Genomic DNA, 15,552 nt, shown 5'->3' with positions numbered 1-15,552 from the left:
CAGGAGAGGCATGTCCCAAAGGAATATACCATTGTACACAATATAGCCAGGGCAATATCCATATTGAAGCAGCTGTAAGCTGTTAGCAGCCATATTCACAAGCTCGGGGAATTAATATACCGTCCCAGAAGAGAGATTTGGGCAAAGAACCTTACTGAATCTGTGCTGCTGTAAGAAAGCAGTTGAAGGTGGGTACTTTTTGAACAATAAGAATTAATTTCTCAAATCTAGGGTTTGGAAGTCCAAGAAGACCCTAGCACATTGTGTGTGTGAAAGTTGTCTTACTGCATCCTCTTATGGCAGAAAGCAGAGGGCCAAAGGTGCTGCATTCACTTGCTTGGGTGTTTATCCATACATGAGCATAGAGCCAAAATGATGGGACCTTTCTTGATGAGTGACTTGAAAGGCTGTTAGTGGAGGATTTGATATAACATCAGTGTTTGTGGTAAGCTAAGTTCCTGTAGACAAGATGCTCTCAAGTGATCCAATCACTTGCTAAGGGATCCATCTCTTAAGATTATCACAGTGGGCATTAGATTCCAGACCACACAGCTTAGGGAGACATAGACATTGAAGCCATATCAGCACCACAGTATCTATTACCTCCCTGCATGAATTGTTTTCCTAGCTATAGGAATGTACATGCCCAGAATGAGAAGTCTTCAAGGAAGAATTACAAGTTAGAGTTAAGTCACAATCCTAAAGAACAAAATTAGAATTACATATTTAAATAAATTAATTCATATACACACATACATGATGTGGAGATTTCTAGAACTCTACCACCTAATATTGTGGCCTCTAGCCTCATTATATACTGAGCAATTGAAATGTGGCACATGCAGAACTTAATGTGGTGGCATATGCCTGTACCCCAGTTAACCAGGGGGCAGAGATGGAGCAAACTCCAGTTGGAGGTCTATATGTACAAAAAGTTAGCAAGATCCCATCTCAACAAACAAGCTAGATGTGGTAGTATACTGTTTTAACCCTAGATACACAAGAAGTATAAATAGAAGAATTGCAGTTTGAGACCATAGAACAAAAACTATTAGGCCCTATAACAGAATAACTAAAAACATTGGAAATAGCATTCATGTGGTAAAGAGCATTATACCTGTGATGCCACTTAGCAAGCCTGGCTCTCTGAATTCAAACCCCAGCACATGTCCCAAATTGACATGTGCTATGAGTACTCACCAATTTCCCAAGTTTTAGGGAAAAAAGAAGCTTTTAAATAATTGTTACATTGATAACATATCTTTTCGAAATGTTTTACTACTCTGAGTTAAATTATTAAGTCAATTTTCTCTATGTATTTAATACAATTTAAAATGTTCAATTGATTATTTCTAGCAGAATCTCTTTAAAAAACCTTCAATGATATAGCTCAACTTAGAGTTTCATGAATACTAGGAAATAATCTAGAACAGAGCTATGTTGTCAACCATAGGATAATGAAAAACTATAAATGTATCATTATCTTAGGCCTCAGTATCAAGCAGAATAGAAGGAGCCACAAAAAGAAGAGTGTAGAATTCATCTCTTTTGTATTCTAAGAAGCTTATTTTTAGCCTTTCTGGAATGGTAACCAAAAAATCATTTCCCATAATTCTTGTGAGATAGTTATTACAAAACTCACAAAATGCTGTAGACTAGATAGCCTAAACACTAGGAATATATTTTCTTCTCACCATTCCTAAGGCTGGAAAGCAAACATGGAGACTGGAAATCCAATATGGTTGGGTTCTGGTGAGAGTTCTCTTCCTAGCATTTAGATGACTCCTTTCTGGCTGTGTTTCCATACGGTAGAGGGCTGGAATAACCTCTCCTATTAGAAGAACCCTAATTGCATTATAAGACCCCAACCTTAGCTTCATTTGAACCTAATTTCTTACCCAAGACTTCACTTCCAAATACAATAACAGTAGCAGTTAGGACTTCTATATCTCTATCTGTAATATCTACTTATCTATCCATCTATATCTATATATCTAGAGAGAGAGAATATACATACACAGAGAGAGAGAGAGACAGACAGAGACAGAGACAGAGACAGAAAGAAAGTTAGTCCATTGCAGAGACCAAGTTAGTACCTGGGTCGTACAGCTAATTTACTCATTGGTAGAGTGGAAATGAATACCAGAAACACTCAACAGTCACTGTACCATTCTTCGAGTGTTTCTTTGAAGCAAAAGGGTTGGCTATATTCAAATTAAAAACTATTTTGACTCATTTTAAATCTTTTCTTCAGGACTCGAGAACTATATTCATCACAACTCAACGATCAGTTTGGGTAGACTCTGAAACAGCTGGAGCCCAATGAGTAAGTTCTTGGGTTTCATGAAACTGCAATTCCATATGCCCAGGAATTTGGCTACATGTGTCACTGGATGATGATCAAGCAGAACTATGAGTCATATTTAGCGTAAAAATAAGGTAATGCAAATAAATTACTTCTATTTGTTTCTATCACCAACTGTGCTGTACTTTTGTATTTATTTTATATATTGCCATCAATTTCTTGCCAGCCATGTTTTTTCCAAGCTCATGATTTTATTTCAGCTTCATCCAGAACCTCTCATCCCTTCCATTCTGACTGCCAGTGACCACGTCCAGATTCTCATTACCTCAGCCAGAATGAATGCATCCAGCTCCTTCCTTAATCTTTTGCCTTCCAATTTTTTTTCATCTTCAATCTATGATTTAGCCTGTTAACTCCTTGTAGGTCATCGTTTCCAAAACATGTCATTTCCCCTCTCACAAAACTAGAATAACAAGAAACATGTCATTTTCTTTTCCTAAAACATGTCATTTCTTTGCTCAAAGAAACTAGAATGACATCATATTGTCCAGACAGTATGGCAAGCCCAGACACAGTATGGCATGCCATCAAATCCAGACACAGTATGGCATTCCAATAGACGTGTAAAATATGTTAGTCTTTCTTCTTCTGTCTTCCTTATTTAAAACATACTCCCTACTCCCTACCCTTTTCCACTCTTTAAATTATTTAAAGTAAATATGTCTCAAGTACCTAACATATATATTTAAACTATATATATATAATTTAAATTATTTATTCATTCCAATTCAGAAGTTTTTCTGCAAGAATCCAGAACTATTCTTCATTCATCCCTAGCTTTTTTGAATTCTGCAACACCTATAGTCTGTAAAACATGTTATTGTATGCTTCAATGTTTTTTTCTTAATATGTCCAGGCTTATAGTTACTGAACTCAAAATCAATTTTAACACCCCAAGGTTATAGATTATATCTTGTACCTCAAATCAGGAAAGGAAATTAATATTTATTGACTATTTCCTTGGTGCCAGTCTCTGTAAAATGTGTTCACCATTTGTTATCCAGGATTCTCTGTAGCACTTTTTCTGTGTGTGCTTTCTCTTCCTCATTTCCATACTGCCCTGCCAGACAGCCCTGACTACTAATGCCAAATAACACCAACTCAAGAAAGTAAGTAGCAGACTTGCTGGTGTTTTGAGACAATGATGGTGGGATTTCCACTAGTCATCCTTTTTACTTGGGCAGCAGCCTCCTGTCTTGCTTCTGGGACTCCCTTTTTCATCAACATTTTAATCTCTACTCTCTAGCTTTTCCTACTGTTTCTGTTTTATGCAAAATAGTTTAGCTCTGTCTTTGATTCATTCCCAGTGGAGCAAGTGGAGTTTCTTTTTTTCCCCCATATATATTTTTTTATTGTAAAAATATTGTACAGAAGGGTTACAGCTACATGAGTAGGGTAATGAGTACATTTCCTATCAAACCTTGTTATCTACCTCCTCCTTTGTTTTTCCCCTACTATCTCTTCCCTCTCCACCTCCCCAACTCCTCCCTCCCCAAATTGTAAAGTTCATTTTCAACATAGTGTCTTGTACATCTCATTGTTACAATGGGTCATCCTGCATCCTTTTTTTTTTTTTTTTTGTCGGTCATGGGGCTTGAACTCTGAAGGCGAGTACTCTACCGCTTGAGCTACAATGTCACTTCCTGTTTTCTAGTGGGTTATAGGAGATAAGAGTCTCACAGCCTTTCCTGCCCCAGCTGGCTTTGAACCAAGATCCTCAGATCTCAGCCTCCTGAGAAGCTAGGATTACAGGCGTGAGTCCCTGGCCCTGGGCTATAACTTGTATCCTTATTTAAGCATTTTGTTATATCCCTTCCCCTCACCAAATTATAAAAATGTATATACAAGACGCAGGACACCAGAATCATATACAGTGAAAACAGGGGTTATACCATGGGGGAGGAACAGACAAAAGAAACCAAAGGATCATAATGCATTATAAGTATGTTATGATGAAAACTTTAAAAACCTGAAAAAGGAAATTAAAGCAGAACTAAGGAAGTGGAAAAACCTCCCACACTCCTGGATTGGGAGGATTAACATTGTGAAAATGGCAATACTGCCAAAGGCTATCTAAAATTCAATGTGATACCTATCAATATCCCAACCTCATTCTTCAATGAAATACAAGAAGCAAGAAAGTGGAGCTTCTAAAAGAAAAAGACAATTTCTTTCTCTTTGAGAAAATTTCTGCAAAGTTCTCTATTTTTTTTCTGACAAATGTACATCTCCTTATTTAATCCTACCAATAATTCATTTCACATCAGGTAGCAATAAACACCGAGGATCTGCATTTCACCCAGTACTGCTCTAAGTGGAATATCTATATCATTTCACTAAACCCTGCACTGTAAACATAGAAAGAGTTCTCGTCTTTTTCTTCCTCTTCCTCTTCCTCCTCCTCTTCCTCTTTCTCCTCCTCCTCCTCCTCCTCCTCTTCCTTTCTTCTTCACATTTTACAGATTCAGAGTGATGAGCCAGAATTATAAACCTGAGTAAGAACAACGACGAATCTCTTGCTTACATTTTTTGGAGTTCATGTTTAACAAATTATTTTATATGATCATATGCACACAGCTATTGAGCCTTTGTAATCCACTTTGGTCTCTGTGTGAATGTCTAAAGAATTTATCATGTCCCAGTATACATATGCATATAATATCATATATAATGTAATATATATAATATATATACTATATTATTATATATAATATTACCATTCAGTGTGCTTCTTGCAGATTTCTAGGCATATTCTAGTTATCACAAATAAGGGAAACCACACAACCTATGTTTCTTTGCATCAAGCTTGCTTCACTTAATATACTGTTTTTCCATTAGTTTGTCTTTGGTAGGGTAAGGGAGGATACAGAAAAGGTGGGACAAACAGTGAACAAAAAGATAATTAAAATAAATTTTAAAAAGAAAGAAATAAAAGTATTATATAATATATAACATAATATACCATATATTATATACAAATATATGCACATATATTTATATAATATGTTATGTATAATATAATAATAAGAGATGATTAAAAGAAAAATATAATTAAAAATAAATTTTAAAAAACGTGGGCAGCGTGACGTCAGATTTCAGCCCCTTGACCCTGTTGTTCTGCCTCCGAGAAATAAACTGACATGAGGGGTGAGGTGATGCAGAAAAGCCCATGAGACTCACCTCCCATTACCCACCATAAAAAAGCCCAAAGTGGAGCTATAGCCCATGTCGTAGAGCACCAGCTCAGGGACAGCTCCTAGACTCGGAGTGCCAACCCTAATGCTGGCATCAAAAGAAAAACAAAAGTAAAGAGACTTTCTGGTCAAGAACGAGAGGAAAATTCAGTCCTTAAGGAATTAAGAAAAGGCCAGTGTGGCTGAAGTAGAAAATGACTTCCAGTAAGAATGGAATGGAGTATGGGAATAATAGAATTTACCATTCTCCCCCCGCCCATTCTAGGATATTTACTCTTAATGTAATTTTCTAAATGTAGATGAAATGCTGTTAATCTGTCATTCATGTGTAGGATCCAAGTTAGTATCTCTAATAATGTCCACATTTACACAAAGCTTTTCCATCTGTCTGTTGGTCTATATATCTGTATGTATATATAATGTATGATTATCCATGTACGTATGTGTGCATATGTATGTACTCATAAACTGCCTATCCTCTTATCTATTTATCTTTTGAGCTATCATCTATCTCTTTTTATCTATCCATCATAGCATGTCCTGAGGATATTACAACTGAAGAGACTTCATGATGTTTTGAGGAAGTGAAGTATAGCTGGAGTTAGAATATGGCCGCTTCAAGCATGAAAACAAGCTAATGCTCAAGCATGAAAACAAGCTAATGTACAAACATGGCTTTAAAAATTATTCTTATTTTTTAGTTACATTTTTCCATAGGTTATATTGCTTCCACCACATGTAAAGAGGCAGATTTTGTAAGAGAAAAAAATGTCTTTAAAAATAGGATTGGCTCTGTTATCTCAGCACTTTCTAGAGGATCTCTGTGCTCAAAACCAGAATATTATTCTTATGGTTCTTTCAGATATTAAAGGGAAAATTAATGTGTCTTTTGCAGAAATAAGACATTTTTCAATGAATGACTTGTACACAATCCAAAGGATAGTATCTAACATTTAAAGACTATTTATACAGTAAATGTCAATATTTTTGCTATTGCCCATATTTTTGGGGTTCCATATCCTCTAGAGTTTAATTTTCCCTTTATTGATGCTAGTCTGACTGTTTTGAACACCCAGGGGCTGTGGAAGTGATAGACTTTGTTCACAAGTTGAGTAACATAGACTTTCATACAGAGCATTATTTTTGTTCACTTATTGGGACTAAAAACTGTTTGGATGTAGGAAAAAAACCTATCAGTTTATAAAATATATTCTGTCCTTTCTCCAAATTATTTAGAGAATTAGTCAGATGTGCTTGAGTCATTTCCTATGTGAAACAGAATAACTGTACATAGAGTAATTGGACATTTGGAAATTATAACATCTTTCAAACTAATTCTCCTAGTTCTTAGTTACTAGAGCAGTGTGAATCCAATCTTGTGGGAGAAATTACATAGTAATTTGAACAGGTAAAGTTTAATAAAAATAATTACTAATCATAATGGTTTAGAATAATAGATAATTAATCATAAGTAAAAGAAGCTCCTAAAACTATAGAAATATCAGATGAAACCTATAAGTATAAACTATAGAAATGTCGGATGAAACCACAACCACTCTTTTGTGTGTGTGTGCTGGTTCTGGGGCTGGAGCTCAGGGCCTGGATGCTGCTATGTGGTAGAGGAAGGAGTTTCCTAGCTTGCACAAGGCTCTGGATTCAATTATCTGAACTGAAAACAACAACCACAAAAGGCAGGGAAAATCTGTATGGCTTTAGTATGCAAATTATTTGCCCTCTTATGTTCATTACCTGAAACTTCATAAATACTTGACCACAAGTGTTTTTGTTCTACCATACAAGTGAGGATTGGGAGTGGAGAAGAATTTCTTTGAACATTCACATTAATATTGTTAGTGTATTAGAAAACAATAATACCAACTTTAATCTAGCCTTGAGTCTTTGCTTCATCTTCTTCTAACTCCCACTTCTTTCTTTTTTTCTTTCTTTCTTTCCTTTCTTCCCTCCATCCATCCTTCCTTCCTCCTCCCTCCCTCTCTTCCTTCCTTCCTTCCTTTTTTTTTTTTTTTTAAAGCAGTTATGCATTCTATTTAATTCTCTGCCTCAAATCTTCCCTTGTTTCTTGACTCTTATTTTTAGGTCTGTAAGTAATCTTGAAATTCAAATTGTCTATCAATATTCTATCTCCATCCTTTCCTTTCTCTTATGTACAGTGCACTTTGATGATCATTTATACTTATCAGTTCATTTCTTTAACTCCCAATTCACATTCTGTTGAAAAACATATACTATCCCAGCTTATTATAGGTCACTTTCCCCCAATCTAATCATATAGTTTAGCCAACTGCATATTCAATATAAAGCACAAGTAAAATGTTAGATTATCATTAGATATTAACCATTGCCTCTAGTGAACAAAGCTGGGCAGAATAACAACCATGCCTTTCTGGTTTGAGAGCAAACTGTGATTGTAAATTTTTTCACCCTAGACTGTCTATGTAATAATGACCTAACCTAGGCCAGATAATTCTATTGGTCTTTGGCTGAGAATTTTGTCTAGGAGAATTTTGCGTGTACCTAATATGTGAATTTTACTTGAATGTAAAAATTATGAACTAATATATATGTATATATGTATATGGAGATTTACTCATCCATTAGAAAGAATGATATTGTACCATTTGTAAAGAAATGGAAAGACATGGAAAAAATATGTTAAGTGAGGTAAGTCAGGCCCAAGGAAACAAAGAATTCCAGTTGGAAGTTACTACTAAGTAAATACGCTGGGTGGTATGCAAGTGTATACAAATTTATTAACTGAAATATAGTAGATCCAAGGGACATCTCAAATTCCTTAGAAACCAAAATCAAAGTTCAGCAAAATAAAACACCAGAAAATGGGTACTGGAAGAATGGGTTGGAATCAAAGGAAAAGGAGTAGATGAATGAAGAGGAAAAGGATAATTCAGACAAGAATCCAATACAAAATTAAAAAGAGTGAGGGAAGGGTAGGAAGGGAGAGATGAGAGAGAATATTGAAAGGGATGACATTGGTCAAAATATATTTTATTCATAAGGAAATGGAAAGACTTGGAAAAAGAATATTAAGTGAAGTAAGCCAGACCCAAAGAAAGTTAGGCTCCATAGTTTCCCTCATTTGTAATCATTAGTATATGTCTAGGATAGTTCTAGCAGAGGATCACAATAGCTCAATAGCTATGTACATATGACCATATAAAATGATGTTAATCAAAATGAACTCCAAGATATGGAAACAAGAGGGTTTTTGGTTGTTATTGTTGTTGTTGTTGTTGACCTTGTTGTCACCAATGTACTGTATTTTTATTTTTCCCTTTGGTTTATCCTCTGTAGTCACTGTTTTTGATTCTGGTATCATGCGTCTTATACATATGTTTATCAGATTTGGGGAAGGGATGGAGAATAACAAAAAGCTGAAACAAGGACAAAGGGTGAACCAATGCAGCAGTGATACTCACCACACACTAGGTTGAAAACGAACTACTTTGATGTGTGGAGGGAGTCAGGGGAGAGTGTAGTGGGAGAAAAACGAAGGAGTGGGTAGCTATGTTCTCAAAGAAATGTATTATTACCTTACTTATGTAACTATAACCGCTCTGTAAAGCACCTTTACAACAAAATAAATTAAAATTTAAAAAATATATTGTATTCATAAACTGCTTTGAATGACAACACTGTTGTACAATTACTTAATAAAAATAATTTTAAAACTATAAAAAATAATGAAATAAACGAGTGAACTCTTATTCACCTTTCATCTTCAATGAAATTCTCATGAAATGATTAATTTCATGTAAAAAGTTTGTGAAAAAATTCTTCAAAAATTTAATAGTATCTGCAATGCATACCAAATATATTTCATATTTTATGTTCTAGGACCTGAGAAAAAAATGTTTATGGATTTATAACCAAATCAAAGATAGCCATGGTTTGTGTTACACAAAATATATTATTGCTAGCTGTGCACTGGTGGCTCACCCCTTTAATCCTAGCTACTCAGGAGGCTGAGATCTGAGGATTGTGGTTCAAAGCTAGTCTGGGCAGGAAAGTCCGTGACTCCTTATCTTCAATAAACCACTCAGAAATCTGGAAGTGATGCTGTGGCTCAAGTGATAGAGCGCTAGCCTTGAGCTGAAGAGCTGAGGGACAGTGCCCAGGCCCAGAGTTCAAGCCCCACAACCGACAAAAAAAAAAAAAAAATTGCAAACTCAATTTCTCACTGTCAGTAAAATAGTATTGTTATGCCTCCTAGAAAATGAATGAAGAATTAAAATTAAAATTCTATTTACATAATAGACTAGTTACATCTTCTAAACATTTAATTTATGTGTTGATATTTGTATTTACACAAATATATATCTTTCAATTAATCTCATAGAAGATGTGGGCTTTAATACTTCCCTGAGCTACACTGAATAGCAAATTCAAAAAGATCACATTTTATTACAGTTATTACTAACTTCATAGATTGAGGATTGTAAGATGTTTTAGGGTATGATAATCTTGAATAGGTCCATCTTAAACATTCAAAATGGATCTAAAATTACCATGATAACTACGGTATTGCTATGTATGGTCCTTATATACTTGCTGCTGTTTTTACAAGAACTTCTACCACTATATTTTATAGGTACTTCTTGTTAAGTGTCAATTGCTAGATACATTCCCTACAGGACCCAAATTATCATTACAGTTCTTCAAGACAGGCATTGATTCCCTTGGAATTAATTAACCTCAAAGGTACAAGAAAATGAAGTCAAATCCAAGTTTATCTTATTTTACTCTCTAAGCATACAAACAAAAATATAAAGTCCCATGTCTAGAAATACTAATTATGGAGAAACCCATAAACTGAAGGAGACAAGACATAATTATTTCAAATTAACTTTATGACTTTGAGAAGAACATGAAACACTTTTCTTATTTAGTCTTTATTGTCATGAGTCATATAACTGTTTAAAAGATCGTGGATGTATTTTGTTATGGTTTGGTGAGCGAACAGTATGTTCCTTATGTGTTCTCCCAATTTTGGTTCCTGAAATGTAAACTGAGCTAGATTCTGGGAAGTAACATCTGGGTTCTGTTTTTGAAGATCGGAAAGGTTGATGAGGAGACAAAGACTGACTTGTAACCACGTGCAAAAGCACATGCTTGAGCAAGGGTCTAAGTGACCAGAAAAGATTACAACAAGGACACAAGACTATAATCCTAGCTATTCAGGAGGCTGAAATGTGAGGATCTTGGTTTGAAGCCAGCCCTGGTCAGGAAAGTCCAAGAGACTCTTATTTCCAATTAACCACAAGCAAACTGAAAGTGACGCTGTGACTCAAAGTGGTAGAGCACTAGTATTGGGTGAAAAAGCTCAGGGACAGGACCAGGCCTTGAGTTCAAGTCCCATGACCCACAAGACAGAACAAAAACAGAAAACAAAAACCACAAAAAGATTACAACAATAACATTTGGAAGAAAATATCTGCTGATCAATTGGACTTGATAAGCAATTAACTGTGAGGCTGGGACATGCCTACATTTTCCTATTCTTTAATGTTCTTCCCCAACGTCACCTAAGTATAAGTGTGTCTTTTACATCTTAAATGTAACAATGACAAAGGAACTAAATTTTCTTTGGATCCACAACCAACTGAATTGAAAAATAACACTTGATCCCATGCCAGAGCAAACTGTGGTCCTGAACCATTGCCTGGCCTCGATCTGTGGGCTACTGGCACTGAAGGGGGTTGCACAGAGAAAAAAAAAAAAAAGAAAAATAACACTTGAAATTTCCCTTGCAAAGCCTAACATTCTGCTGTAGGAACTATTAAATTGCAGAGAAGAAAATACTTGCCCACTTTCCTAATACATTTCACTTTCAATAATTACTTGTGACATATACTGCATTTCCTTTAGTAAATTATTTCCTATTCATATTTATGTGGCCTCAATGCAGTATATTCATAACACTTGTACAACCTCTAAATTACTGTTTAAGATTTTGTTTTTTTTCTGAAAAGATCTGACTTCCTTGGGTTTATGCTTCACATGTCTTATCTACAACGTCTGCAACTGGTCTTGTTTGGAAATGCTTCTAAAATTTTCAGATGCTTTAAGGCCTTTTAACCTAGGTAGGCCTTTGGCATATGACTCCAAGCAGTTCATCTACTCTGTGGGATCCCTGGAAATTTCCTTCGGTGCCATCAGCTAATCTTAGAAAAGTAGACAGAAAGCCAGAACTATAAAAAATGGGAAGGTTGTGAGTGAACCTAGATACCCTTTCTTCCAGTTTTTCATATCTCAAAGAAAGAGCATATTATCTGTGAGATAAACTTCTCAAAGACACCTAGTTAATTGAAATACTTATATCTAATATTGGCATTATTATTCTCAGGCTAATGCCTATGTGACATGAGTATATCTGGTTAAGTGACACTAATATATTATGAGAAACTGTTTGGCCACAACCAACCAAAATGTAATCATAATTATCATTGCTTTTAAATGAAATACCTGCACCATAGTTCAAGTTTTAAGCTATCATCACAAATTAAGCTCAATATAATCTAGCATATATATTTTAAAAAGTTTTAAATAAAAAATAGCAATTTTAGTGGAAAAAGTTAATAGAAAAGATAGGTGGGAAAAAACCCTGATATTTGTTGATACCTCGAGAATTCTACATATGTTGCAGTAGTACATTTAGCTATTTTATGCATTTGGTTCTTTGCAAAGTTTCCAAAACATTCTAAAATACAGCAATACTTTAAGTGGAGTCAGATGGAGTTTTAAAAAGTATTTTAAGAAAACCAAATCTTCTTTTGTCCTCTTAAATTCCACAGAGCTTCAATTTGTTAATATTCATCTTTGCTTAGGTCTTAACCAGAATAATAACAAATTCAAAACTCTTATAATGCCAAATTTAACTCATCTATCAAACCAACAGAGAATTTTGTTTTCATATCTTCCAATATTTTTTTCTTTCTTCTTTCCAGATGAGTTAACTGTTTCAATGGAGCAAGTAATCTTCGACACTTAGTATCAGTTACAATAGTCAGTTGTGGATGTTGTTTCCTTCCGGTGGTTCTTCCATGACCAATGCCACTGTGTCTATTAGGAGAAGATCCTATAACAGACTTTCTATTAAGAATAGAAATATTTTATTCAGAAACATGAGAATTGTCTCTGCTCAGGGAGGTTACCCTTATGAATGAGCAGTGGAGGCTAGGGGCAGCCATTTTCTCTTTATTTCGTAGTCACATCCAGTACCTGGCTCTCTGCTAAATCCTGTGTACGCCCTGGATGGAAAGAAAGTTGTTCTCTCCAGAAACATAGAGTAAAGTTACAGGCATGAGAATTAATCCAAATTTAAGCACTAACATTATCTTTCAGTAGTTTCATGATGTATTACATGCCTGTTTATGTTTGAAGGCTAAGCTACTTGGTACTTCGTGTGTCCATCATAGTGCTCCATGTTTTTCAGAGTGCTTCCATATGAATATGTATGTAATAAGTGACAAAAATTGGGCAAGTGGTAAAGGGGGCACAAGTCGAAACTGGCTCAGATTCCTATCCTGATCAGTTGTGATGCTTTGAAGAATCCCTTTGCTGTGAATGTGAGTATGGCCTGTCGATATGACACAACCGTTATTCCTGCTATTACAATTGTTATATTAAAAGGCTCTTCTTAGCTGTCTCAGGAGATTTTCCTGCTAGCCCTAAAGATGCAAGTATCTTGCTGGGATGGGCATACTGAGCAGGCAACCAGGGTAAGAGTATTCTTAGGCGCTGAGAACAATTTCCAGTGGCCATTCATCAAGAAATAGAAATCCCAGTCAGACATCTTCATGGAAACAAGTTCTGGCAACAATCTGAATGAGCTTCAAAGTGAATTCTTCTCTCAGTGTCTTCAAATGATGACACAGGCCTCTCAACACTTCAATTTCAGTTTTTTCAGGCACGAGCAGAGAACTTTACCTCAACTTCTGGCTTAAAAAATGTACTCTAGTAATAAATGGATTTTTTTAAGGAACTAACTTTGTGGTCATTTTGTGTAGCAATGCAAAACACATAGAAGCATAAACAGACATCATGATGAAAATTTGCACGATAGGGAGGCTGGAGAAAGGTAAACTGGATTCCCTAGGTTTATCCTGAAAGTCAGTGACAACTGAAATTGACACCTTATATCCTCTTGTATACTTCAGTAGTTGTCCTACAATGCTATAATTCTCCATGTTGATATTATTGGTAGATTTCCTTTTCTCTGGCCAATAAATAAGATAAATGAATAATAGAAAATATAATATAATAAAATGCAAAGAAGTTTTATTAATTAAATAGTAGTTATATTAATTTTCACAGTTCAATAGTATGAAAACACTGATCAGAATCATATTAAATGTTAAAATGTTGATATTTTAATATTAAATTAAATCAAATACTAATCCTCAACACTGAACAAATACTCTGAATAATCAAGATCAGGAAATGCGATAGGTAATTCTACCCACTTCTTGTATTGTTTCTTTGATGAATTATTTTTGAAAAAAACTACAAAATTCCTTATTTTAAGACATGGCAAATCCAAGCCTCTGTGTACCATCATTGTTCCCCAAGCCTGGAAAACAAAAGAGACATTGAGAAGAAAATATAAATATGCATCCAATTTAACATTCCTTTTGGCTAAAGTAAAGCTGAGACCACAACCATGTACTAACTTGGCCACATTTGCAGATAATCTCTCCGTTTGTTTGGTAGTCAGCAAATTTCATTTGCAGTGCTTTGTTTTCTCTTACAATGTAGAGTTCCCTAAAATTATCAGAGGAAGAATCACCAGTGAGAATTGGCAAAATCCACTATACAGCGCATGGGTCCATATTGTACTTGATGCTCATGCCCAGACATCTCAATTCTTTCCTTCCTACTGCCTTCAATTTGTAGACCAGAGTGAGATGTCGGTGGATGTCCCCTTCTTACACACCTTCCTTGTGTCGTGATTTTATATATATATATACATATATATATATACACCTTGGATCAAAATGGCTTTGGGTCTCACACTTCTCCTTCTCAATTCCAATGAAATTTATAATTTTTTAAATATTTTTAAGTAGTTTTACGAAAGAGGTGCCAATTAACAAAGCAGTTTATGAATACAATACACTTGGATCAATATCACTTTTTTCAACATTCTCACCCATCCTTCCCGTATTCACCTGTTCTTTAACACTTCTTAATTTTCTAGGATATACATTGTATTTCTGATTGCATTCTCCTCCTCTTCTCCTCTTCACTTTACACACTTTTCCCCTTGGCCCTGTTCTACCCATTTCCAGTACCCACTTCCCTGCTGAACTTTGACTTTGCCTTTCTAAGGAATTACACTGTTTGAGTTCTCCCTTGAATCTATCCTATTTCAGTTAATACATTTGTATACACTTGCATGCCATCCAACTTATTTACTTACAAGTTTATAAGCAAAATCTAGCTTTGACATATAAGGGAAAGCATTCATCCCTGATTCATTTAACATAATTTTTTCCAAGTCTTTCCATTTCTTTACAAATATTGCTACATCATTCTTTCAAATGGATGAGTAAAATTGCATTTCATATATAATATATATCACATCTGTTTTACCTATTTGTCCATTGAGAGATATCTGATTCTATACTTTGGCTATGGTGAATAATGAGGCAATACACATGGTTATGATGATGACTTTACTCTATCATGGTTTGTAATATTTTGGATAAATTTCCAGGAGTGGAATTGCTGGAAAACTATTATAGGAAAGAACAGGGGAAAGATGAGAGCTCTTGAGCACAGGTAGAAACTTTCTGAGTAAAGATGCAGAAGCACAGCAAATCAAAGAAAGACTTGATAAATGGGACTCCATCAAACAAAAAAAGTTTCTTCATGGCAAAGACATAGAAAACAAGCTAAAAAGAGAGACTATATAATGGGAGAAGTCTTTTGCCAGCTACACATCAGACAAGTTAT

General features: G+C 35.1%; 1 protein-coding gene and 1 pseudogene across 1 annotated transcript in view; one reads left to right on the top strand and one right to left on the bottom strand.

Moving 5' to 3' along the window:
* The first annotated feature begins 11,199 nt into the window (after window positions 1-11,199).
* Window positions 11,200-11,304, top strand: LOC122124978 (annotated as a pseudogene).
* A 2,554-nt stretch (window positions 11,305-13,858) lies between these two features.
* The window catches only part of Ifih1 (interferon induced with helicase C domain 1), a 54,492-nt gene continuing 52,798 nt past the window's right edge, over window positions 13,859-15,552 (bottom strand). The window contains exons 15-16 of the mRNA XM_042699487.1: window positions 14,268-14,358; window positions 13,859-14,167 (exon numbers count right to left, since the gene is read on the bottom strand). Coding sequence (XP_042555421.1) covers window positions 13,991-14,167; window positions 14,268-14,358 — 268 coding nt within the window. The 3' untranslated portion in view covers window positions 13,859-13,990. The remainder of the gene's footprint in view (window positions 14,168-14,267; window positions 14,359-15,552) is intronic.

Source organism: Dipodomys spectabilis, unplaced genomic scaffold (genome assembly GCF_019054845.1).
Source record: "Dipodomys spectabilis isolate Male_0828 unplaced genomic scaffold, ASM1905484v1 ptg000256l, whole genome shotgun sequence".
NCBI lineage: Eukaryota > Metazoa > Chordata > Mammalia > Rodentia > Heteromyidae > Dipodomys > Dipodomys spectabilis.
This window is presented reverse-complemented; position numbering and strand designations above follow the sequence as displayed.